We start from the raw sequence: 24,967 nt of genomic DNA, 5'->3' as shown, positions 1-24,967 counted from the left end.
AAGTACAATAAAAGGCAACCAGTTTTGCCTTTTGGGAGCAGGAACAGTTCCCAAAGACTCTAAGAGGGTGTTCTCCTGCCTCCTGTTCAATGGGGAAAAACTGCTGATTGACTTGACCCTTCGGATTCTGGAATCATCTCACCTGTAGGACAATCTGGCCATGGGTGGCCCTACAGCACTGCACAAGCGAGAGAGATATTGGTTTTGAAATTGAATGTCTAATATAACTTTGTTCTTAGTCGGTCATAACCAAGACCCAGGATAAGTTTTACAGGGCTCACCCCACCCCCACCCCCAACAGGGCAGGGTAAATATGCAAGGGTCAGGAAGAGAGAGATAGACAAAGGTGATAAGCCAGTGAAGAAAGGAATAATGAAAAGTTCCCCAGGCTTCTGTACAAAAGCAATTATCATTCAGTAGCACAGCCTCTCTGGGAAGCCCCAAGTCCCCAAAATCAGTGGGAGGGAAAGAAACACTTCACACTCTGGCAGCTCACTGCGAAGAGCTTACTGTGTTCATGTTTTTGTTTTGTTTTACTGCATAAATAGGCCTACAATTGAGAAAAAAAAATTAATTTCATGATGCTGTAGTAGAGCATTTCTACACTGTTGTTCAGTCAAGACTCAATTTTATTAGCATAAAATAATCAGGGCATCCTTTCAAAACACAATAAAACCGAAAGCATGGTTGTAAAGTAATAAGACTGGTAGCTGTAGTTTGTTTTGTTTTTTTTATCCTAAATGAAGCCATCATCCTGTGAGTCCATAAACTTATTCTAAGGATGCTGACATTGGTCAAAACATGTTGGTGAATTGGGAATCTTTGGGAATTACTTCCAGAGCTTGCTTTCAGATCTACCTTCCAAGCCACGCAAGAAAATCACTCATTACTCTATAGTCACACCCACATAATACTAACATAAATTTAGTAAGGGAAAACTGAATAATTTAAGACACCATAAGAGTTAATCTTTTTGTTACATGTGAAACACAATTTTCACATTATAAAACTGTCATTGAATTTTGATATAATTTAAGAATCAAGCTGTTGACAAGTAAAAATTTTATCAAATTAAAAGTAAACTATTAAATTACCATATTTACAGATTTTAAGTACACAACTTATTTTTATCTAAGAATAAGTGTATTCATTGGAAGATAACAAACAAGCATTTAAAAACATTTTAATTTTATGTGTTTAAATATTCATAGCTATGTTCATAAACCTACATGCCTGATCTAGTGATTATGCTTATGAAATGCAGTATTTCTTATGTGCTCTAAGTCTCCATCTCTTTTCAGAAAACTGTATTAATTTGTACTCCAATATAAACCAGTATATGTTTTTAGTAAAAGATTTCATAATATTAAAAGTAGGAAACTACACAAAAGGAACAAAACAATAACTACCTGCAGGGTGAAGAGTAGGGAATTAATATTTGTTTAGGGACTACTCTGTGCCAGACTCTTTATGGACATTTTCTTGTTTAATTCTTGGAACAACCCTAGGAGGTATTATTATCACAGTGCAGGTGGCTCATGCACAACTTTGTAGCTTACCTTTCCAAAGGCTTTTTTAAAACAATCCCATTATAATCCTCCACTGCCTATCTGAAAAACACAGCTCTTGTCCTTAAAAACAAAAGCAAAACACAAAAAATTCTACCAACACCATTGTGGGGGAGATATAAAAATGTCAAGTGTTAGAGAGCTGAGAACCAAAGAATCATAGTATTCCTTGATGGGCCCATTCTCCTACTGTCGATGTAAATGAACAATAAAAATCAAAAAGAGATGAGAGTTTTACCCTCTACTTAAAAATTACAATATCATCACTCTACTTACCAGAATTTTTTATAAAACTGGAGCTAAAGAATCCATAGCAATACACTCTATCAAGCTGCAATTTTACAATCTCTCATCATAGCATAATCATGCCAAAAAAAAAAAAAATAGAATGATGGCCATTCACCGATTACATTTTAGATTACAGATGTTAAATTTAAAATGAGAAATCAAGTATCTGGAGTTCGAAGAATTTCTCTGAAGTGTCTTCATCTTCTGGAATGCTACAGTTAATTAATGACAACTTGTGTTTTAATAACACCTATACTCCATGATTCTAAAAGTGTTCTGATCAATGGTTGTCAAGTTGTCTGCACCAGGGATCACTTCTGAATAATATATAGGTAATGCGTATGCTGCAGTGTCCCCTCTCCAGATGGCACAGAGGTCCCATTTTCACCATGGAGGTTGTCTTCAGCTTTGTCCTTTCCTCTTTCTCACTCAAATAGTGGTGTTCAAATGCTCCTTTTCTGCATACTCCTGTTTCCATTCCTTCTTTCTAATCACCTCAAGATCAATCCTTGACTCTCATTCTTCTCCTGATCTCCTCAGCACCTGGCCCTAAGCCTTTCCAGGAAAATAAGATGAGCTCAAAATAGTTGCTTGAATTTGTTCAGTGGGTTATTTCCAAGTTTATTGCTCAGTGAAAATCCAGCTGTACAATGAAAAATGTGAATAGAATATAAATTGTCCCAATTCAACAGATTAATCAAAGATATTTAGGGGCTAAAGCTGTCAGTATAATTGAAAAAAAAAATCACAAAAATAATTTAAATGGTTTTATTTATTTAAGCCATACCACAATCGTAGGGATTCCAAATATTGCTTTTTGAACAAAAGCACATGAAATTAACAAAACAAGCATTCATGTTTTTTTTAGTTTTAAACACTTCAGTACTACATGTGGAATGTAGATATTTGAAAAAGACTTTCAACAAGGTCAACACAATGCATGAGATAATACCTACTGGGTTATGAATTAGGCCAGTCTTTCCTTCCATCCTCCCATTTATAAATCCTAAATTGGAGAGGGGTGTAGCTTTTCTGCCTTTTCATTTCACAAATGATTGCTCAACACAGAATGAAATACGCCAAAAGAAGAAAATAGTCTTTTTATACCTAGGGAAGAAGCTACTACTCTTAAAATGATCACTTCAAGGTAACAGACATCCAAATTGATGTAGTTTTCTTTGAAACCTCATCAGTAAACCATTTCTTGCACAGTAGGTTCGGTATTAACCCTGCATTTAGGATAGGTAGTGTTATGGAGGGCTGGCTGCTGCATACCAACGTCAGTATCAAGTTCTTCGTCAGGAATTAGAGACTGTCCCCGATACCAAGCAGGACAACACTGGCAAGAAAACAAAAAGTGAACTGCAGATAGGTCAAAACAGGCCACATTTACTCTTAGAAATTTTTCATAACATATTATATGGATATGCTGTTCTAAGTACTAGTTTATAACAAAACACGATGAAATCAACTTCAAATGGCCTTTACGTAGTTTGCATTTTAATAATACACGTCTGACAACACATACACCCTATTGGAGATCAAATGTTATAAAGTTACTATATGGTGAAGGATATTTTTACAATTACTATAAAACACACATTTCTCTCTATTCGTGGGATTAGTAACCAGATTAATCATCAGATTAAAAATATAGAAAACCATTTAGTTTGTTAGATGTTTTTTAAGAAAGACATTTTATTTAGTTTTAACAGTTTTGAAACAGGAGTTTCTCTAATGTTATTCAAAGACGCTTTGTTCCTGTGTTAAAAGTTAACATTAGTTCAAGCACTCTGAACACCACCACCACCACCACCACCACCCACCACCGTCTTTTAAATGCTTCCTGCAAAATTTAGTGTTTTTCACATTGTAAATTTGAAGTTTGATAGAAACCAAATCTTACTGGGAAGAGCAGTGCACTTTAGAGCCTGCATTCAAATATGAGAGTTTTACCAATTTGTCATTTGCCTGATTTTGTAGAAATTCCATTCACATAGCTCCTACGAAAATCGACCAAAGTTTTAACATATCAAATGACCCAAAGAACACCGCAGGCATCCAGTGAAGACTGTTGACCAGTGAGTGCATCTTTAGCTTGGTTTAAAATCAATGGAGAGACAATCTGAGCTCTGTAGTTCTTAAAGAGACAACTCCCTAACTGCCTAACCATTGGCCAAAGCTTTTTAAAGTTAATGAATTTTTCTTTTTCCACACTATTGGTACCAAGAGATTTAACTAAGAAAAAGCTCAACCCTCAGGGTTCAAACTACAGCATGGAAAAATGAAGTATACAGCAAGCACCATCTACTTCATTTGCTCTCTCAAAGATGTCAATACGCTTCTTCCACTGGTGGGGGGGGGGCGGGGGCGGGGCGTGGTTGAGCCCGGGAAGGAAATTTCACCCAAAGGAAAGGGAAAATGTGAGAAAGAAAGAAAAAGATCTGTTTGGTGGCAATTTCAAAACAAGTTCCCAAACTGCCAAAGAGGCTCCAGCCCCTTTGATTTGCAGGAATCACACATAAGAAAAAGACAGAAAATACTACAGGGCATGCTTATTTTAATTGCCAGGGGGTTCCAATGCAAAACACTACAACTTAAATGCATATTCCAAACTCTTGTTCCAAAGCCATCTTCTTGGTGCACTGAAAAGGAGGAAAGACAACCCCATCAATTGTTCTCTGCAGATAAAGGCACTGTTTTGCAGATTTCCCCCCAGATCTTGGTCGACCATACTAATGACCTGCCCACCCATCTGGGGCCCTTCCCAAGGTGGCCCACGAGGCTGCCCCGCATCTTCGGGAGCCCAAATGTCTGCCGCTGAAGGCTGTGGACATTCACAAAGACGCAACCTAAAACACCTCGTGTGGCTTATTTTCCTAGAGGAGTCGGGGTCAAAAGCTACATTTTTTCTTTTTCCACATGTATTTTCTCACGAAGAGACATCTGAAGGTGAAGCCCCAGCCATTTTTCTGCTGAGAAAATATGAGTTTGAGTTCGAGAGCTACCAGGGGTTCTTTCACACGCTAGCATAATGCAGTTAAGCAGGACCTGAATGAGTTTTCGGGATCGTTGCCCTTTTTCCTCTTTCCCTTAATGTAAGAATACCAGCTATTATAGCACAAACAAAAGCTCCAACAGTGCTATTTTTCATAAGCTCACGTTTAAATGAGATATGCAGAAAACCGGGCCTGAGCAACGTGCAAGGTTCGAACTCGCAATGGCACATCTCTGTTGACAAATCGAGACACTTTATTTGGAAATGGTGCTTACGTGCTCCCCTCCTCACACGCCCCACTATTGTCCTAGGAAGAGAACGCAGTAGTCACTCTGGGCATTTTTAAGAACTCGAAGGAGCTGTGGAATCTCGATCTGGGCGCGATATATCAAAATGGCACCCCACACCCATGAGAGCCAGGGGCAAACTTAAGCAGGGTCCGGAGGATGGGGAAGCCTCCGGTATGTATTATGTCCAAGTCCCCCGGGAACCCCCAATCCCCGAGATGGGTTCGCCAACGTCCCATGCGCTGAACGCCCTGGAAGAACTTCTTCGTTTCGGTTTTTAACAATTTTGCGTTCGGCTGCCACGACCTACATTCTCCTGCGAGGCGCCCGGAGCTGAGGAATAACAAGGGAGTTTAAACCACACAACAGTTCGGCAGCCTGCAGCCTGCGCTTTGCTGCACTCTGCGGGGGTTCGCATCCGGCCGCCATGTTCGCGATTCGAGAGCCGCCCCAAAAGCAACCCCCCTTCCTGTGCCCCTCTCCTCCTCCCTTCCTTTCCTCCCTCCCTGCTTCGCAGAGGCTGCGGCGCTGTTAAGCCGCTTTCAACTCTACCCCCCACCCCCTCGCTGCAAAACCCGACTCGACGGCTGCGGGGTGTGCGCCTGCGCATGGAGCCGGCGCGGACAAGCAAGTGGGGAGGTTGGGGAGAGGCCCGCTGGCCCCGGGTCGCGGCTTGAAAAGGCCGGAGCCACGGGAAGCGGGGCCGGGTTGGGGCCCCCGCCGGAGCCTCCTCTTTTCTCCCAGCGGATCCCAGCTTCGGCCCTGGCCCGGCTCTCACACGTGCGCGCTAAAAACCCACTTCAAAGTCTGTTTCTGGTGCGGGAGCAGCCCCCTTGGGGCCGGCCCTCGGGTCCCGCGCGGCTAACAACCAAGCCCCGGGCCGCGTCGCCCCCTCCAATCCCTGGCGTTGCGAAGGGGACCGGAGGGTCCAGCGAGAGGCCGCTTGCTGCTGAGCCGGGAGCGGCCTTCAAGCTGAGACTTAGCCCCCGCCCCGCCTGCGGCCCAACGCCTTAAGAAAATGAACTGAACACAAAGTTTGCGGCCAGCGCTGCGCAGTGGCCTTCGGAGCTCACCATTGTTTGGGCTCGTATTGACCCCAGGTCCGGATTAGGCAGCGGCTGACTCCTGCTTCACACACAGCCCAGCCGGCCTAATGAGGCCGGGAGACGATGGGGGCGCAGCGTCCTCGGAGCCCGCGGACCGCCGGCTACGGCCACAGAGGGCCCTGTAGGTGGAGGTCAAAGGGTCAGCGGGCCGAGACGGCGAGAGAATTGGCCCTAGGAAATGAGGTCCCCTCCCCAGGCCCGACCCTCGACCTGGTGTTGCAGAACTTGGTGTGCAGACGGGGATCCTGCGTTCCCCGACGAAGGCCTTAAGGACCACCGAATGGGGGCCCAGACCTCTGGCCTCGCCTAGGCCAAAGCCCGACCGAAGACTCTGGCGTCGAAGGCCGGACGTCTGTGAGAGAAAACTAGCCTAGCTGCAGGGAATGGGCACGTCGGTGGCCATTCTTTCAGAAACTTAAGTGGAAAGAAGCTCTTAAGACTCCTTTCGTTTGTTTGTTTTGGGGCGCTTTTTTTGGCGAGGGTGAAGTGGGGGGAGAAGCCAGGGACTTAGACGCAGAAACACGAATCGGTGAGAAGGGAGTAAGGGGGCGGGGAGGGGGGCGAGAAAGCCCGAAACACATCAGCTTTTCAGTGAGGCTTTGTGAACAGGAGTCCCCGCTCGCCCTTGTGTCCAGCCTTCGCAGTATCGAAGACCAGTTGCCCCGCTTAGGCTGGACCCTGATCTTTAACCTTCGGAGCTGTTCGGAGGCTCGACTTCTGTCTGCTTGGCCAAAACTTGGGAAGCGGACATCTCCTTCTACCCCACCCAACAGTGAGAATCTTATGCGAAATCACCCATTTTGAAAAGGATATGGACTTTTTAACAAAGGTCTTACCAGGTGCAAAAAGCAAAAGGGTAAATCACCAAGAGCCTCTTCATTCGTTCTTTGCGAGCCGACATTATGGTTTCTGGCTGATCCAGTTCTTTAAGGGTGAGAGTTTTTTGTTTTGTCGGGTTTTTTTTTTGGGGGGGGGGGTGGGATGTTTATTTTCGAAACTATATAACCAATAATTCAAGAATGTAAATGTGCACTCCCAGAGCCAAATTGTAAGAAGTAAAAAAATCTGTGACAAGTTTTCTACCAGAATATTTTCTTTGCCACAAATGACATGCGCAGGGGGCATAAAACTATTTGAGAAATATGATGCTACCTTCAAATTCGAGGTAATCATGTAAAGGGACAAAGCTTTTATATTAACATTGGTTATCACCTTTGCTATCAATTAGCTTCTTCTTCCCCTCTTAGGATATTCACAGTGCTTTACTGTAAAATTTTATGGTAGAATAATTTCAAGCCCACTAAGGAAAGATCAAATTATTTATATCTCCTAAGGAGATATGTAATTGGGAGGGAGGGTGAGCAAGTTTCACAGTGAATAATTTTGCCACCAACCCATCAGTCTACTCCCATTTAAGGTTATCTTAGGTTGGGGGGCCGGGAGGAAATTGTGGAGAAGAGAGTAAACTGTAGAAGCTCAAGGCATATTTCAGGGAAAAAAGAACTATTCAGACTTCACTTTGGAACACATTTAGGACCAATCTTATTATGCACTTTCTGAAAACCTGCTGAGCATTTAAAATGGTCTCTGGTTTGAAGTGAAGGAAAAATCCCACAAGAGAAATTTCATCGAGCACCCTCAATGTCAAGGTCAAGATTGGAATGTTGGGTAGGAGTGGTAGGCTGACCAGGTTACTTGCTCATCACACATGTAGTCATCCCAAATCCCTGTTCTCAGCATTCAGGCCCTTGCCTTGGCTATTGGTGGAAGAAAGTGCAAAAGACCATATTTTCTACAAGCCAAAAAGTTGCCTTCAAAGCAATTTGTAATAAGAAACAGCCAATAATTAATTGTCTGTTGACACACATCAGTAGATAACTTTAAAAAATAATAGATCGCTTCAACTGTATCCAGGGAATCAAAGTTTCTTTTAATCATCCATCAGAAGTTCTCTGAGCATTTCAATTTAAGGTTGATTTATGTTAACATGAAAAAAAAAAAATCAGGCACCAAATACAAGTATGTTCTAACATAAATAAGATGTGCCAAGACTTTATTTCTTCAAAAAGAATAAACAAAATTCTAGAATTGAAAATGATTGTATATAATACCAAATTGACTGTCACCAGAAAACCTAGAACATTGCCCCTTCAAGAGGAGGTACTTAACCCTACTGATTACATTTCTAATACAATTCCTTATCTCCACCTTTCTATTTGCTGACTTACAAGCTCCTTATTCCTGCAGTTTGGGCTCACTATTAAGTAGCACCCTAAATTAAACAAAAAGGTCTCAGTACTCTACCCACTTCAACCCCCAAAATAGTAATCTATCAGTTTCTTTTTCAAATTACCATTGTAAAAGAGCTGTTTGTAGAAATGAATTGCTTCATTGAAGATTAAATGGATTGTTAGTATTTTATCACAAAGCAAACAACCATTTTTCATTGTCATTGATTTTAATGGAAACAATGCTCTTAACATCTTTGCCTAAAAACCACGAACTTTAAAAATACATATTTTGCAAATGTTTCTTTCCATTGGATAATTTCAGAACTGCTGCAGTTATTACACCACTATATAAATGCTATGAATAATTGTGATAATTGTGAATTGAACTATATACACAAAACAAATCAGCCTTTGCCTTCCAGAATTGTAAATGGGCTATGGTTCTTTTAAGAAGCACTTTTAACCATAGGTAAGCACTGCTCAACTGGCCTTACTCATCACCACTGCTCCAGGCATATGCTATCTTTTGAAAATATATAGATAGCTAGATAGATTTGATAGGCAGATTAGAGTACATAAGTCATAGATACAAACATATATGGTTGATTTCTAGATAATATAGACAGACATGCATCCTGCCACAGTGTTCATTTTTATGTAAGGTAATAAACTAAGGGACATAAAATTCATTAGGTTACCTTAGGTTTATATAAGTAGGGCAGAGATGATTAAATCCAGCTTCTCAGTCTTTGAAGTACAAGACTGAGATGTCATGGCCACTAACTGAATTATCAGTAATATTTGATTTGCATGCCAAAAATTCAGGATAAATGCATCTAAACTAGCAGTTAAACAACCATCTGAGCTAGAGTTAAAGAAAGAAGGGTCTCCCCACATGGAATCTGACACTGTTAAGGAATCTACTGCAATAGAAAAATAATTTAACAATTAAAAAAGGTATCTGAGTTATAAATACCAACAAACAAGATTTAATTTGCTCACATCTCTTTGTAGGAGGCTGTTACAAACAAGAGAAAGGAGTCAGTGGTTCAAAAATTGTAAATTGTGTTCTTTCAAAACAATAAATTTTTAATGCTAAAGCAGTTATAATCAAAAGCTGTACATAATGTTAGAAAACATTTATCCATAAATATTGTTCAGTTCCCGGCACTTGTAGCAACAATTAAATTACAAACGATAAATATGGCATCAATGGATATGTATTTACAAAAAAAAGTTATTACAAAAGGCAACTGCATACTAAAGTCACAATCTGTGTAACGTAACATCACATCCTCAGCCTGAAAAAATACTGAACAACAGTTTTGACCCCATTAGACAAAAATACATTCACAAGTGTAATGCTTTGAGGAAAAGTTCAAGACATAACAGGACTTTGGCACGGTTTAAGACTGTGAGAGTTTGAACAATCACTACTAAGGCGAAGAAGAATTTCCTTCGGTTTAACATCACCACCACCAAGCCTCCTCTAACTTCCTCTCAAGAAACAGGACAAGTGTTAAAATGAATTGAAGGAGTTTAGGGATGGGGTGGGTGGAGAGCAGAAGAAGGGGAAGAAAAAGCAGTGAAAAGATTTTTTTTAAAAATCCTTCAAATGCCAAAACATATTTTCTAATCCTGAGAAAAGGGCATGGTTACTTTTGGATCTTGCCCAAAAACTTCCTGGATAATTGCAATTACAAGATGTAGCCCTATGTATGGCTGCTTGCCTTAAAACTCCATTTCCATCTGATTGGTCTGTTTCCTTTTAAAAATGCATTTGGTCCATTCTATGGTTAACAGGGTTTGTGTTTGTGTTTGTCCTCAGACGTACCATTCGTTAAAATTGGGAGGAAGTCCAGGGTTGTGGCTGGTGCTAGTTTGAACTGCAGAAGGGGTTTTAGTGGTATCTTTACTGTTTGCAGAAGCTATAGCGGGTGGAGTGGAAGATTCATAGCCTGAACTGGCAGCAGGGGAGGAATCTGACCCTTGAGATTCATGAACCTAAAATTAACATGTATATATTATAATGAATATAATTCCAACTGGCAATGTGCAAGTAAAAACAGCAGAATTTGAACACCGTAAGAGCAAGACCACCCAGTGACCCACTTAAAAGAGAAATGCTGGTGTTTCTTTTTTTCTTTGTTTTATTTAATTTCCATATCATTGATGTCTAGAAACCCGGAGATGTTCGCAAAAAAAACAAAACAAACAAAAAACCAGTTTCAGTCTTATGACTGGCATTATGGAAAAGGAATAGAACACTCCGTCTTACTCACGCCCCTTCAAAAACGCTTTCTCCGCGGATGGAGAGCGGTAAGCAGTTATTCTTTGGGGCCCTATAAAAGACTGCGGGCCCATCTTTCACCAAGCCTGTTTGGCCTTGAGAAAGCAGGTACAGAGAAGGGTGGCACAGGGGCCTTGGGCAGTAAGTTTCAAATCAACGTATAGGAATCAGGCCGCTCTCCTCAGCTCCATTGTTTTATCAGCAGCAGAGGAGCAAATAAACCATCCACCCCCGGGTTCGGGGCGGCCACTCTCGGTTCCCACAGCGGGATGAGCCGGCAAGAGGCGGCCACTAAGGCTTCAGCCCTGGCGAGCTCGGCTAGAGCTTCCCAGTAAACAATCGATTGTGCCCCCACCCCCGTTCCCTCCCCCTTCTTACTCTGCTCTACTCGCCCGCGCCCCCCAGGGTCCCGAAAATGGGTTCAAAAGGTGTCAACGCTGGAGCAAATCGGATTTAATGTGGAGGATAGAGGGTTGGCAGCGCGGGTGCTTCCGTTCCGCAGCCCGGTCCCGGGCCGAGTGTTTATAAACCACCGACCGCTAATAAAGAGGTAATTACCTTCATGTGTTTGCGCAGGGAGCTCGGGTGCGTATAGGACTTGTCGCACACTTTGCAGATATAGGGCTTGTCCGAGGTGTGCACATGCATGTGCTTCTTGCGATCGCTGCTGTTGGCAAAGCGTCTGTCACAGCCTTCGAATTCACATTTGAAAGGTTTCTCACCTGCGAAAGGCAAAAAACGCAAAGGGGAAAAAAACACGGTCAGGGCTGAGAGCTTCCCAGGGCCGAGCAGCGGGAGATAGCGCGCCCGTTGGTCTTCTGGGAGAGGGAGCGCCGACTGGGGGGGTGGCTGCGGCATCTCTTTTTTCCCTGGAGAAAAATGGAGAGCGCGGTTTGAGCCTACTGGATTGGGGAATGGTGGTCGGGGGCGGGAGTGAGGCAGGGCCGGCCCAGAACCTGTCCGCCCCTTTGTTCTCGCAGGACAGGGAAGCTCTTGGCTCTCCGAAGTTTCCCCCAAGTTGCGGTTCCACTCCACCCGGCTCAGGGTTCCCAATGCGCGGCCACTCTCTGCGGCCACCTCGGCGAGGTAACAGAGCCCGGGCGGGACAATGGGCCGAGGACGGGACAATCCCGTTCAGCCCCTTCTTTGTACCTTTTAATTCGCCTCTTGAAAATGCGGCGGTTTTGCTAAGCCCAGTGTTAAAAGCCTGGGTCGTCGTACTTAACGTTCGAATAGAGCAAACTATATAAGTCCAGGGGCTCCAGACAGCTTTACAAGATGTTCTGAACAAACCACGAAACTGTGGTGCCTTTTCTAGTTTAGCTTTCCTCCTGGAGGACTGAATTGAACCTGGAACTCCAAATAAAAATAGTTTGACAAAAGTATCAGTCATTTAATTAGGAGATGTGCCAATCAAGTGTAAAAAAGAGCGGAAGTAACCGAAAGTTAGTTTTCATTAGCATTTCTATGGTTGCCTTCCTCGAATGTGTGCCGAGAGCTAAGTCGCTTGTAAGCAATGTGTTCTCAACACATTCGGAGTCCCTTCATAGTAACCCAGAAAGGGAGACAAAAAGAGGTGGCGCCAGTTTGTTCCTGTGAGCGAGAAGGTCCCAATTAGTTCCTGAGGCCGCAGAGCCGTCTGCCCGGGAAGTTAGAAATGGGCAAAAGCGCCGCGGGGCGGGGAGGACTAGGGGTGGAGGGGCTCAGACAGCGCTTCTTTTTGGAACCGCCTTGGCTGGGCGCCGCCCCTCTCCTTGGCCGCCACCCCCTTCTCCCTCGCGCTGCAAGTCCTTGACGGGGAGCAACCGTGAACCCCGCGCCCGCCTGCATTCCCCCCTCACCTGTGTGAGTCCTCTTGTGGATCTTGAGGTTCTCGGAGCGGGCAAAGATCTTCCCACAGCCCGGGAAGGGACATGGGAAGGGCTTCTCACCCGTGTGCACACGGATGTGGTTGACCAGTTTGTACTTCGCCTTGAAGGACTTGCCCTCGCGGGGGCACTCCTCCCAGTAGCAGACGTGGTTGTTCTGCTCTGGGCCCCCCACATGCTCCATGGTGACATGTGTCACCAACTCGTGCATGGTGCTGAAGGTCCGGTCGCAGCTCTTCTTCGGCCGGCTCAGCTGAGCCTCGTCGATCCACTTGCACGACAGCTCCTGCTTGATGGGCTGCCGCATATAACGGAAGAAGGCGCCGGGCCCATGGTGGGCCGCCACGTTCACGCCCATGTTCATGTTCATGGGGCTGTAGTTAGGGAACTGCGCGCTGGCTGCGTAGGGGTCCGTACGCGGGCTGGCCACCGGACGGTACGGGTCCGCACGGCCGAACAGCTCCCCACGCAACCCCAGATGGACCTGGTTATTGTCCACGTGCCCCGCGGGCGACGGGTGCCCGGCGCCCTGCTCATGCAGCCCGGGGAAGAGCAGGTAGCCTGGGGGCTCGGGGATGCCGGCTGGCGCGTGCAGGCTGCTTGCCGAGCCGGAGAAGAGCCCGTGCTGCCCACCACCCGAGGCCGCCTCGCCGAGCCCAGAGCTGCGCTGGCGAAACAGAAAGTCGCGCGTGGAGTTGAAGGCGGCGGAGGTAGCGCCTCCGTAGCTGGGCACCTGGCCGGCGTGGTGGTGGTGGTGATGGTGGTGGTGATGGTGACCCAGGGCGTTGGCGTAGCCAGAACCCTGAGGCGTGAACGCGGAGCTCTGGCCCGAAGACAGATCGTGTGCCGCGGCCGGGCTCAGCTTGAAGGCAGCGGCGGCGGCAGCGGCGGCGGCAGCGGCGTGGGACGAGTCCCCGAAGGGATTCAGCCCCATGCCCGCCGGCTCGCGGTTGGGCATCTCGTGGTGGCGCGGCGCACTGAAGCTGCCCACTCCCAGCCCGGGGAACTGCGGGCCTCCGTCCAGGAGCATCGTCATGGGTGGGATGTTCTGGGCGCGGTCGATCCAACCGAGGTGGGCGACGGTGCGGGCGAAGGAAGAGATCTCCGAAATGCCGTAGTTGGAGCGAGGTGGCAGCGGTTGGACACTGCCGGGAGACCCCCGAGGCGCAACCAGGGGCTGCAACTTTCCGTCGCTGTGCGAGTCTCCTGCAGAGGAAGAGGAGGGAGGAGGGGAAGAAGGAGCAGGAGGGGGTTGGAGGGGGAAAGGAGGGGGAAGAGAAGGGAGGAGAAAAGACTCTGGGACTAGATCTGGTATAACAAACTAACAGGCGCGCACAAAGAAAAATAAGCAAAATAATAAGTGGAGGGCGGAGTTTGCCAATCCCGTCCCGGGCACCCCTCCTCTCCCCGAGAGCGCGGAACCGCGGGGATAGGAGGCTCCCTGGGCACCGGCCTCTCGGCTGGACTGCTCCAGGTGGCGGAACCAGCTCGCGGCGGGCGGGCGGGCAACGGGCAGGAGGAGGCAGGCTCTGTCCTTGCCGCTCGCCGTGCGAGTCCCAGCCTCTTCGCCACCAGAGTAATGTCCTTGGACTGATAAAGTCAATCACTCACTCTCAGCACATAAACCGAGCGGGAGGCCGAGCGGTGCGCGCCAATGGGGAGCCAGCGGGCCTGTGGTCACCTGACCCCCGGCCTGGCCTCCCATTGGCCCGTGCCACTCTGATTGGCAGCGCAGAGCGGGAAACATGGCAGCCGCGGCAGAGCGCCCGCCGCTGATTGGGCAGCGGCCGGGCGCCTGGCAGGTGAGGGGGCGGTGGCCGGGAGCCCGCGAGTGCGCTCCGCAGAGCTAGTGCGGCTGCGGGGAGCTGGGACTTAGCCCGAGCCAGAGCGCAGCAGGGCGGAGCCAGGCCGCTCACGGGCCTTAGCCTGGCCCCAGGCTGGCAAGCACCCCTCGTGCGCGCGCGCGCTTTACCCGCTTTGGCCAAAGAAACTCTGCCCCGCGAGGATCGTTCCCACCGTCGCGCCGACGGGATAGGCGCAGAGCTTGACGTCCAGCTCTGCTTGGGCCCTTCTGCCCCACCACCCCAAGAACTTGCTGTCTCGGCGGCCGCAGGGCGCCGGTCGCGGGGCAAGCTCAGTGACTCGGCGCCACCCGGCCCGACCGCCGCATCATCCCCACACTCCACTGCGGGTCCCGATGGCCCCCACACCTAGGCCAGGCCAGTTCGCCGTCTGCTTCCCGAGCTGCTGCCGACCGGCGGAGGCCCAAACGAGGAAAAACGACTACAATTAGAGCCAGTCTCCCTTATTCCTATCCGGACCAAGTAACGACCCTTTAGTTTGCGATTAGCGGCTCTTCTCACCGCTGCCCCCCACACGCACACGACACGCCAGACACAACACAGCAAACAACGGAGTAAATACAAACACATCCCACAAAACGTGCACGCAACTAAACACAACAGCGTAAGCACACACAACATACTCAATACAACACAGTAAACACAGGCATACAACAAACTAAACGCTCAAAAAGAGTAAATACACGCATACAATACTAAACGGGCACGAAACACAATAAGCCTGTGTACACGAAACGTTCACACCACACGCTAAACACACTACACAGCCCACAGCACACATACAACACATTGGCCTACAGGATCAGTGTGGCTTTCAAACTACAGGACTAAACAGCTTCGCATTCTCAACATTTTCAAACCCAAAAGTGGGGAGCGGTAATGGGGACTGTGAGGTAGAATTTTTTTCCCTCTGAACAGCCAAGGCTTTGCTCTCTTCCACCCTACCCAGAGAAACATGTAGTGACCTCAGGGACTGCTTACACCTTAGGATTTACTTTTTAGGGTCGTGTGTGGGAAGAAGCCATCCCCCACCCCACCCCCGCCTGGCGTAAGATCTTTCTGAACACAATGACCAGGTTCAGACAGGGCTATAAATCCACTCTTTTTTTTTTTTTTTTTTTTTTTTTTTGCCTGCCAAGGCATTTGCAAAGAATGCGGGAGAGTGAGAGTGGAAAGAAAAGGCGGAAAGAAAGATGGTTGTAATTGTCACATCCCGAGAGGGACGAGCCCCAAAGTCGGCGCCTTGAGGCAGTCTCACAGCCTGGCCGCCATCTCTCAGTAGGAAACATAACATCTGATCAAGTTCAGAGGCGCTTGGAGAAACCAGACCGCCTCAAGCAGCGCTTTATAACTGCAGCCTTTCACTTCCTTTCTCCTAAACTGCCTGGCCAAGGTTTCACCTTCTTTCTTTGCCAGTTAATGGGGGGGGGGGGCACGGACTCTGCCGGTAGCACATCTTACCATAATCATCACCCCTCCCATCAAACTTTCCCCAATTCTCCTTCCACATCCAGAGCTCTCTCCCCAGGTTGGAAGGTGAGTTCACTGCTGCCTTAAATTATTGCGTCTACCGAAAATAGGCGCCGCGAGAATGGCTTCATCATTGCTCAGCAGAGAGTTTCTTTGCGAGGGGTGGTTTCAGAGAAGAACAAATATGCCTAAATCATGCAAATAAATTCCCTGGAGTCATTTTACAGCAAGGGAGGATTGCTTTTTTTTTTTTTTTTTTTTTTTTTCCTTTTTCCCGTTTCTTTTCTCTTTCCCCTGTCTTTCCTCTTTTCCCTCCACCTCGCCTCTCCTTCTACCAAACCCCCACTGTCCGTGGACGCACAGTTAATTTGAGAAAGTTTGGATTTCTTCGCGGCGCCCATCCCAGGGAGAGCAGTTCCCGAGGTTCTGGGGTGGGAAAGGGGTGGCTGTCGAGCCCTGTCGGGGCCAGCACTAATGCGAGGGTTTCCCGGGAGCCCCATCAGGTACCCCGAGAACCCAGGGCTTTTGCGGGATTGGGAGTCAGGGCGGGCCGCCGGGCGAGGGGCTGTGGAAGGGGGGCGGCAGTGCGAGCCAAGCCTCCCCTTCTTGGGGCGGGGTCCCAAGCGCAGGGCAGGGGGAAGCTGCCGCCGCTGACCTACCTAGTGCCCAGTGCCCGTTTTGATATGGCCACATTCCGATAATCAATTGCCTCCAGCACGTGCTCTGTAGTCCCTGGAACAAAAAGGCATAATTCAATTAGATCATCAACCGAGAATTGGGGAGGGGGGATGCTTGTTAGGGGGCCGACCTCAGGCGAGTTCTGCCAGGCCAAAACCCCCAGCCGTGGAGCCCTTCCCGAAGCAGCCTGACCCAGCCAGAGTTTGTGGCTCTGAGGGGTGTCGTCGCTCGGCAGGGCAGAGAGGTCCCAGATGCGCCCAAGAGGACGAGGCCGTGGACTTTGTGAACTGCAGGGCAGAGGCAGCAGCAGGGCATTTCGAATTCTATTTCGGCTGATTTGGGTAGGGGTTTCCTTTAGGGGGAGGGGTAACTCTGATCCTTGAAACAAGACAGAAAGCGAAAGCTTTGCAGATACAGCATTGCCCACACGAAAACAAAGCCCCCCCCCCCCCCAAGAAACCATTCCTGATAGGGGGAAAAAAGTGAAGTTTTCCTGATGACCTGCAGTTTTCCTTCCCTCCCCCAACTCGGGCAGAGGCTCTGGGAACAACTTCGGGGGACAGCGGGGGTTACGGGAGCTTGGCGTGAGAGCAGAGCGATGACCAAAGGAGGAAAGGAAAAGGAGAAAAGTTTTTCCTTCATACATCTTGGGGCAAGGCAACACAGGGCTCTACTTTTTCATCTTTCAGGTGGAGAGAGGAATCACAGGTCTGGGCAGGGCAGAATAGGGCAACTGGAATCCAGGGGTCGTGGTTCTTATTTTACGCTATAACTGAGGCTCCCTCAGCAGCTTTGGCTTACTGGGGTTTACATGTATATTAGGCAGTGTAAATTAACCAATAAATCTCTTTTATGCATTCCTCAGTTGTATGTGGTCTGGTCTAAATATCTACATGTCTGTAGGGATAGGAAATATAATGGGTTCCTTTCCCTCACACTGAGTTCAAGTAGTAAATAGGAAAAGGATTTATTTTTATGCCCAAATCTGAAGCCATAAATAAAATCGGAGAAACTGATCATTTCCAAACGGACAAAGCTTTTGAGTCCGACTTTTAGGATCCATCTTGGAGGTGCAGGAGGGACCCAGAATGTCCTGAGGGGCAATAGGGAAGGACTGGCTTGTCCTTACAACTCAGAGCCCGAAATCGACAGCACATTTCCCTTCGCCCCAGGCTCCTAAAACAAACAAACAAAAACATGCACAGCACATTGTGCTATGGTGCAGGATTTCTTTCTAAACACATTTTCTGTGGCAGACATGAAATTATACTAAGTCGGAGACCTAGCAATTTTCTATAAGTCCAAGGGAAACACTGCGGTCTTTTCTTCTGTTTTTTATTTAGAAAAGACTTGCAATCTAACACTCGCAACATTTTAAAGACCCTTTAAACCCAGCAAGCGGATTTCCGTTCTGCCAATGCTTCCTGATTTATTTCAATAAATGAATCTTTGAATCCAGGAAGGGAATTATTCCAAGACGCTGAATTTGGTGCCCCTGCCTCAACTTAGTGGAGCACAAAATGTTTCGCGCTGAAACATGTCCTTGAAACTCACCATTATTCGCAATTTATTTTTTCTGGTAAATGACAATTTCTTTACTCTAAATCCCCACCCTCTTTTCAGAGTCCCAGATCTTTTTAAAGGAAAAACTACAAATCGCAATTTAAAAAAAATGAACAAGGAAGAAAGCTGGGAAAAAGAATGCGTTTTTAACTCCTCTTTATTTTTATGGTAAGATAAGCTCTTAATTGGCTTCAGGGGCCGAGCTGAACTATGGATCTCCGGAACTGTGAGCACACTGGCCAACCACTCGCTGGGCGCCAGATTTTACTGGCGACATCAATTTTCACACAGTCCCGACATTTGAGAAATATAAGCCCCAAATACCTTTAAAATTCAATATAGAGTGAACAAAGAGATATTGCTAATCAACCCTTAAAAAAATCCATTTTGTCTTTGTCCTCTGCAGTCCTAGCCATATAGCTACCCACTGCAATGAAATGCAAACAAGATGGGAATGACATTTTCATTGTACTTGTCAGTCAAGGCTTTGCAGACAGATATATATACTTGAACTTCAGAGACACATAGGCTGAATTAAATAGGGCTGAACTTGGAGAAGGAAGGCAGGAAGTTGAACTTGATCTATCAGAATTCAGTTTGGGATTATAAAAGAAGCCCCTGTAATGCAGGAAATGGAGTGAAACCCTGGGCAGTAAGCAGTACTGGATCATCAGTGTAATAGCCAGCAAAGTCTCCACTGAGCATCCCGGTGAACTGTGGTCTCGGCCTGCCAGTTCCTGCTGCCAATGAGTCCCTTGACCGCTCTGGTGGTACTCAGCTGTTAGCCTCAGGCTCTAGGGTTCACTGGAAGCAGCTCAGGGTGCCAAGGGGGCACATCACATTGGAAGGGGATTTCACCTTATCTTCAGGATAAAGGGAAAGTTCAGACAAGGAGAGAGGGCGACCCAGGCAGTGGCAGAGATACATGATGAGACATTTGATTCGAGTTTACAAGTCCTTCCCCAGAGACCTGAAGAGATGGGGGAAGGAGAATGGATTTGGGCTGCCAAGCTTGCCTGACATTCTGGAATAGTCATTTACCCAGGACCCCAACTTCCTTCTAATTGCTAAATGCTCCATAAATTCTAAAATGTAAATTATGTCAGCTCCAAAACAAGTGGTGAGATCCCTTAGGTTTTGTCTTGAGTATTTGTTTATTCATTTCTCTGCCTTGATACAGGATCCTGCACCCAAGGTGACAGGACCACATCATGGTTTCTGGCAGTGACTCTCATCCTTGGTGCCTGGTTCTGGGGCTACATCCATTTCCCTAGTCCGGGCCTACCCCACCATTTCGTCTTCTTCCTTCTCTCCTCCCTGTGGGCAGAGGCTTCATTCCAGAATTATCATCTCTTTTGCCCAAGGTAAGAGCAAGAATTCCTGCCCCATAAAAAAAAAATGCTGTCTCTAGCACGTTTGACTCCCAAGGCACTTCATATAGTTCAGAAATGGCACTTCGTAAAATCGAATTGCCTCTTGTTTTTGTACTTGCTTTGGGGTCATTCTTCTACTCCTTTCCAAGTAAAGGAATGGGAGGAAAGCACTCTGATATTAAAACAAAGCATTGAAACCCATCCTAAAGTAATTTGGGTGGCCAATAAAAATATATATCCGCCCCCCCACCAAGGAGCCGTCTCTCATAGGACTTGCCCTTATGAAGCTCCTTACTGCAAAGGAGAGGCTAAACTTGCTTATAATTGTGCCTAAGAGTCTCCCCTGAGTGCCTCTTTGTTGCTCAGATGTGACCCTCTCTCTCTAACTAAGCCACCTTGGCAGGTGATCTCACTGCCCTCTCCACTACGTGGACCCAACTCCCAGGGGTATAAATCTCCTTGGCAACATGGGACATGACTCCCGGGGATGAATCTGGACCCAGCATCATGGGATTGAGAACATCTTCTTGACCAAAAGGGGGATGCGAAATGAAATGAAATAAAGCTTCAGTGGCTGAGAAATTTCAAATGGAGTCGAGAGGTCACTCTGGTGGACATTCTTACACACAATATAGATAACAAATTTTAGGTTTTAATGTATTAAAATAACTAGAAGTAAATACCTGAAACTACCAAACTCCAATCCAGTAGCCTTGACTCTTGAAGATGATTGTATAACAATGTAGATTCTAAGGTGTGACAGTGTGATTGTGAAAACCTTGTGGATTGCACTCCCTTTATCCAGTATGTGGATGGATGAGTAGATAAATGGGGACAAATACTAAATGAAAAAGAGGATGGGATGTGGGGGATGATTTGGGTGTTCTTTTTTATTTTTATTTTTTATTCTTATTCTGATTCTTTCTGGTATAAGGAAATTGTTCAAAAATAGATTGGGGTGATGAATGCACAACTATATGATGGTACTGTGAACAGTTGATTGTACACCATGGATGACTGTATGGTATGTGAATATATCTCAATAAAACTGAATTTTAAAAAAAGCATTGAGCCTTCCTTCCTACCCCTTCTGCCCCCCCCCCCCCCCGCAACATCCCTAACACACACAAATAAGACAGAGTGAGGGTGAATTGGACTAACTTCTGTTTTGGATGTGAATGACAAATCATGGCCTACAATCCATAGGCCAAATCTGGCCCATGGCTTTTTGTATTTATATTTTTGTTTTCTGTTTTTTAAATCTTTAAAGGGTTGGTAGAAAAGAGGAGGAGGAGGAGGAGATTATGTGATAGAGACCAAATGTGGCTGGAAAAATCTCAAATATTTTCTCTCTCTTTACAAAGAAAGTTTGCTGACCCTTGGAGTAGGGGTTGGACTGCAGCCTCAGTGACAGCTAGGTATTCTTAACCAGTGAGTTTTATTCATCATTGTCCTATTTTTCAAGCTTTATTTTTAAAATAGTGGGATTCTTTTTCAGCTTTACACCTTAATTATTTCCACGGATAACTTTGGCTTTGGAGAAAGGCAAAAATTTTAAAAAATCCAAAGAGGAAGAGGCTACTGGAGAGAGGGAACAAGAAGAGAGAAGAGAGGAAAAAGAGTTGTGAATATCTCAATCAGTGACTAGTGACCTCTGACCCGGAGGGTGGTTTTATTGTCTTTCTTCTTTGACTGGAGATACATAGTTTATTGACCCTTTCTGCGTGACTGAGCCCTGTGGGGTAACCACAGCTGCCAAACTGAACTGGGCATATGAGTCCAGGCTAGGATGGCTGAGCAGCCTGCCTTCAGGAAGGCCAAGGAAGCCACCCAAATTCCCAGGCCTGAGGGGCTTTGAGTAGTTTGCCTCTCTCCCAACCCAACTTTCCCTTCTCAGTCAGCACCTAGAGTTCACCCCTCCTCTTTCTCCTCTTCTCTCACCAAAAAACAACAGGGTCCAGTAGATGGGCAAGGATTTTAGGGCCCACCCCAACTCATCCCCATTCTTAAGTTATAATGATAGGATAATATTAAGATTCCAGGGTACTCCCAAGCACCCAGCTTGCTAGCAACTGCCTTAGCTTGTCCTTTTCAGTCAGTCTTCCCCCCTCCTTCCTCTGGAAGCCCTCCGACTCCATCAGGGGCTTCTCTTTAAGGTTCCATGTTGCGAGGTGAGTGGAGAAAGGGGGCACTTCCTGTGCTCCGGGTTTCCCACAGGTGCCATTGGTGAAAATCGGCTTGGGTTTTGGGTACCCCGCAGGCCCAAGAAAGACCGGGACTATATTCCCTTTCCAGCCCAGTGCGGGTGAGATTTCTCCTCTAGAGACCCAGGAGTCGCCCTGGCCGGATGCTTAATTGAGGAAATGAAGAGTTTTGACAAGTAAAGCAAGCCCCTTCCAGGACCTGCCCTCTTGGGCGAGGGCAACAGAACTCAAAGGTACGGGGGACTGACTACACCTTACCCTATTCCCAGCGCCAGCCCATTCTCGCTTCCCGTCTTTGGCTCCCGGCCCTACCCTGGGAGCGGGCCCACGAGACCCGGCAGGGGGAGCTCCAGAGCAGCTAGCAATCGCGCCCTCCCCTACAACGAGGCCGGTACGCTGCAGACTTAGAGGATCCATTCGCTGGGGATCTTGAGATACCATGCACTGCAGACCTGATCCTTCTGTTGTCCCGGCGGGACCCGAGTCGGGGGTCTGCGTTGCGCCTCCTTTCCTTGTTTGCAGAGGCTGTGTGCGCCCTAAGCCCCCCTGTCACAGTCGCCTGGGGTCCAATTTCCCACGGCGACCAGGACCCAATGTCCTCTGCGTCTTGGCTGCCAGCGCCCCCCGTCCCCGGCTTTCCCTCTCCTGACGGTGCGTTCCTCATGGGATCAAGGAGCCCATTACAACAAGAACTCCCTGGATGGGCCCTCGAGGGCAGTCGACAAGTTCAGTTTTCCCAAACGGTGGCCCCTCCACCCGACCATGCCCTTCTTCTGACCTCCAAGCGCACACTTCAGTACATACCGGCTGCAGCGGTCCAGGGCTACAGGTCAAGGTTTCCCTGGGACCAAAGGTCAGGCAAAGTACATTTTGTCAGCATACAGCTGTCTATCAGTAAACACCACTTCTCTTCCCTTGCTGTCCTCCCCCCTTCACATTTGTGGCTAGAGGTTCCTCTTATCTATCTATTGAATGAAAGGGGGGAAAACACGGCCTAGAATCCCCTTTGCCCCACTCCTTGTATTTCTCTCAAGGGCTGAATCTGTCTGCAGCTCAGTGGCCTTAAGAACATTCCATAAGACCCCTCCTCTGCTCAGTCACCTAAATACCCCCTTCCCACTTTGCAAAAACTCACTGATTCTTACCTCTTATCACTTCTTCCTGAAGTGGTTTTTAGCTTCTAAGTATTTTTGGAGTCAAGGGAGTCTTTATTGCCTACTGATGCAAACTGGCATTCTCAGAGGCTTATATAGCTCATAACCACCGTGACTTCAGGATACACTTGCCAGTTCTCCTGAGTTTCTAATATACCCCCCTAGGACTGGACAGGGACCCAGTTATGTGACATGTACATTTATATGCTCCAGCTCAGGCTTGACCTGTTATTTTTGTGGCTTTCTATGTGAGAGTCGTATTACAATATCTAAGTTTTCTTTTTTCAAACTTCATTACCCCACCACTTGATGTTTACTTGGGGGTGCCTGCCTTCTGCTACAGAAGCAATAGAGTAGAGCCAGGCTCCACACTGGAATCTCCTGTAGGTCTTTGAACTATTCAGAGACCCAGACCCATCCCCAAATATTCTGACTTCCTTGATCTTGGGGGGGGGGTTGATATAGGATTAATTTTTTTTGATCTGGGGGGGGTTGAAATAGGATTAAGTTTTTTAAGCCTCCCAAGTGATTCTAATGAGGGAAACATTGGACTAGAGTAGGTAGATATATGGAGACTTCTTGCTCCCAGCCAGCCTGCAACCTTCCTAGACTGACATCCTTGGCCCAAGCATCATCATCCAGATCTGATGGCAAACTTGGAGTCCTCACTCCCGACTGCTATCCTCAGCTGGTTTCCTTTGCCGACCAGATGTTTCCATAAAGAAAAACCTCACCTTCAACTTCTACCTCACTGTCCCTGCTTTCTAGAATTGCCACTTTGCCAAGCCCTGGTCTGAAGTAAAGCAATCACAGGCATCTGGTCAAAAAATGGTTTCTCCTGGGCCTGGCCCTATTTATTTTATATAATTTCAACTACAGGGCTACATTTTTGCTGTTGCAGAGCAAATTTTCCATTGGAAGACAGTGAGGGATGGAGCTGCTTGAAGAAAAGTGCTACTTCATCCCACTTCTCTTCATTCCACCTAGTCCAGTCCTGGCCTTCTTCCAGAAGAAAGGAGAGGGGAAGTGGATGGGGAGGTGTTTCTTCTCACTTGGAGATGTTCTCCAGGAATAATTTCTTTGCCTTTCCCCCCACCTCCTACTCTCCATACTGCCTTAGTTGGAATCTCCAGGATTGGTGAAGGGGAGCTTATGCTTCTCAGTTTCTAAATGATTGCAAGAACCAGAGCTGTCCAGGGATCATGCAGTTTGTTTCAGGCTCCAGGAACATATCCCTGAAGTTGTGGAAGGCAGGGGGACATAGATGGGAGTAAGTGGTTGCCACTCCAGTTAGAGAGTGATTTGAAACCAAATCTTTTTTCTCCTTGGAAAAATAACATTTATTATTATAATGTTTTATTTACATAAACAATACATTACTTTAAGATTTAGATGGTTTCAGTCTATTCAAACATATTTAAAGCTTGCCTGCTACATGCAAGACACTGTTTTCGGTACTGTGGGGGAATTAAGAGTAAATGATGTCACATTTCAGTCTCACACATGAACCACCAAAACATTTTAAAACCCTGAAAAGAAATGCTTGGGTTTGAAGTTTAAGTTTCAGAACAAGTATTCCATGGATATGATGTTGGTTACTTGAAAGTTTGAGGTCATTATCAGAGCTCCTTCTCCTTCTCCTGCTCCTCCTCCTAGTCCCCCTCCCCCTCCCCTCCCCTCCCCCTCTCCCTCCCCTCCTCTTCCCCTCCCCCTCCTCCTCCTTCTCCTTCTCCATCTCTTGGTTATGCCTTTTCCAACCCTGATGGAGTTTGCTGGGTCTAATACGCAAATGACACTTTTTTAGAAGAGTTTGTCTTCCTGTGAGGAAAAAAGAACTCGGCTTGAATCCTTTATTTTCCCAACTGGAAGCAGGGATTTGTCCATTATATTCTACTTTTCCCTTCTTCTGTAATACATGGTCTTCAAGATCAAGGACTCCATTTTAAATTGCTTACATTCCCGTCCTTTTAAAACAATTTTAAAGATCACTTGGTAACAATTTGAACCTTATTATTATTGTTATTAAT

At 46.8% G+C, this 24,967-nt stretch overlaps 1 protein-coding gene across 2 annotated transcripts; it reads right to left on the bottom strand.

Moving 5' to 3' along the window:
- Nucleotides 1-2,656: 2,656 nt before the first annotated feature.
- On the bottom strand, nt 2,657-16,735 carry ZIC3 (Zic family member 3). Of its 2 annotated transcripts, none has more exons than XM_037821754.1 (4): nt 16,628-16,735; nt 12,610-13,842; nt 11,327-11,490; nt 2,657-3,195 (listed from the first exon to the last, which is right to left on the bottom strand). In XM_037821754.1, the coding sequence occupies exons 1-4, from the start codon at nt 16,659-16,661 to the stop codon at nt 3,046-3,048; spliced, it is 1,581 nt and encodes a 526-aa protein (XP_037677682.1). In that variant the 5' UTR covers nt 16,662-16,735; the 3' UTR covers nt 2,657-3,045. The 2 variants fall into 2 exon arrangements, with proteins under 2 accessions (XP_037677682.1, XP_037677681.1); XM_037821753.1 differs by lacking the exon at nt 2,657-3,195 and adding an exon at nt 8,738-10,482.
- Between the last annotated feature and the right edge of the window lie 8,232 nt (nt 16,736-24,967).

This window comes from Choloepus didactylus, chromosome X (assembly GCF_015220235.1).
Source record: "Choloepus didactylus isolate mChoDid1 chromosome X, mChoDid1.pri, whole genome shotgun sequence".
NCBI lineage: Eukaryota > Metazoa > Chordata > Mammalia > Pilosa > Megalonychidae > Choloepus > Choloepus didactylus.
The sequence above is the reverse complement of the archived record's forward strand: the minus strand, read 5'-3'. Positions and strand labels throughout refer to the sequence as shown.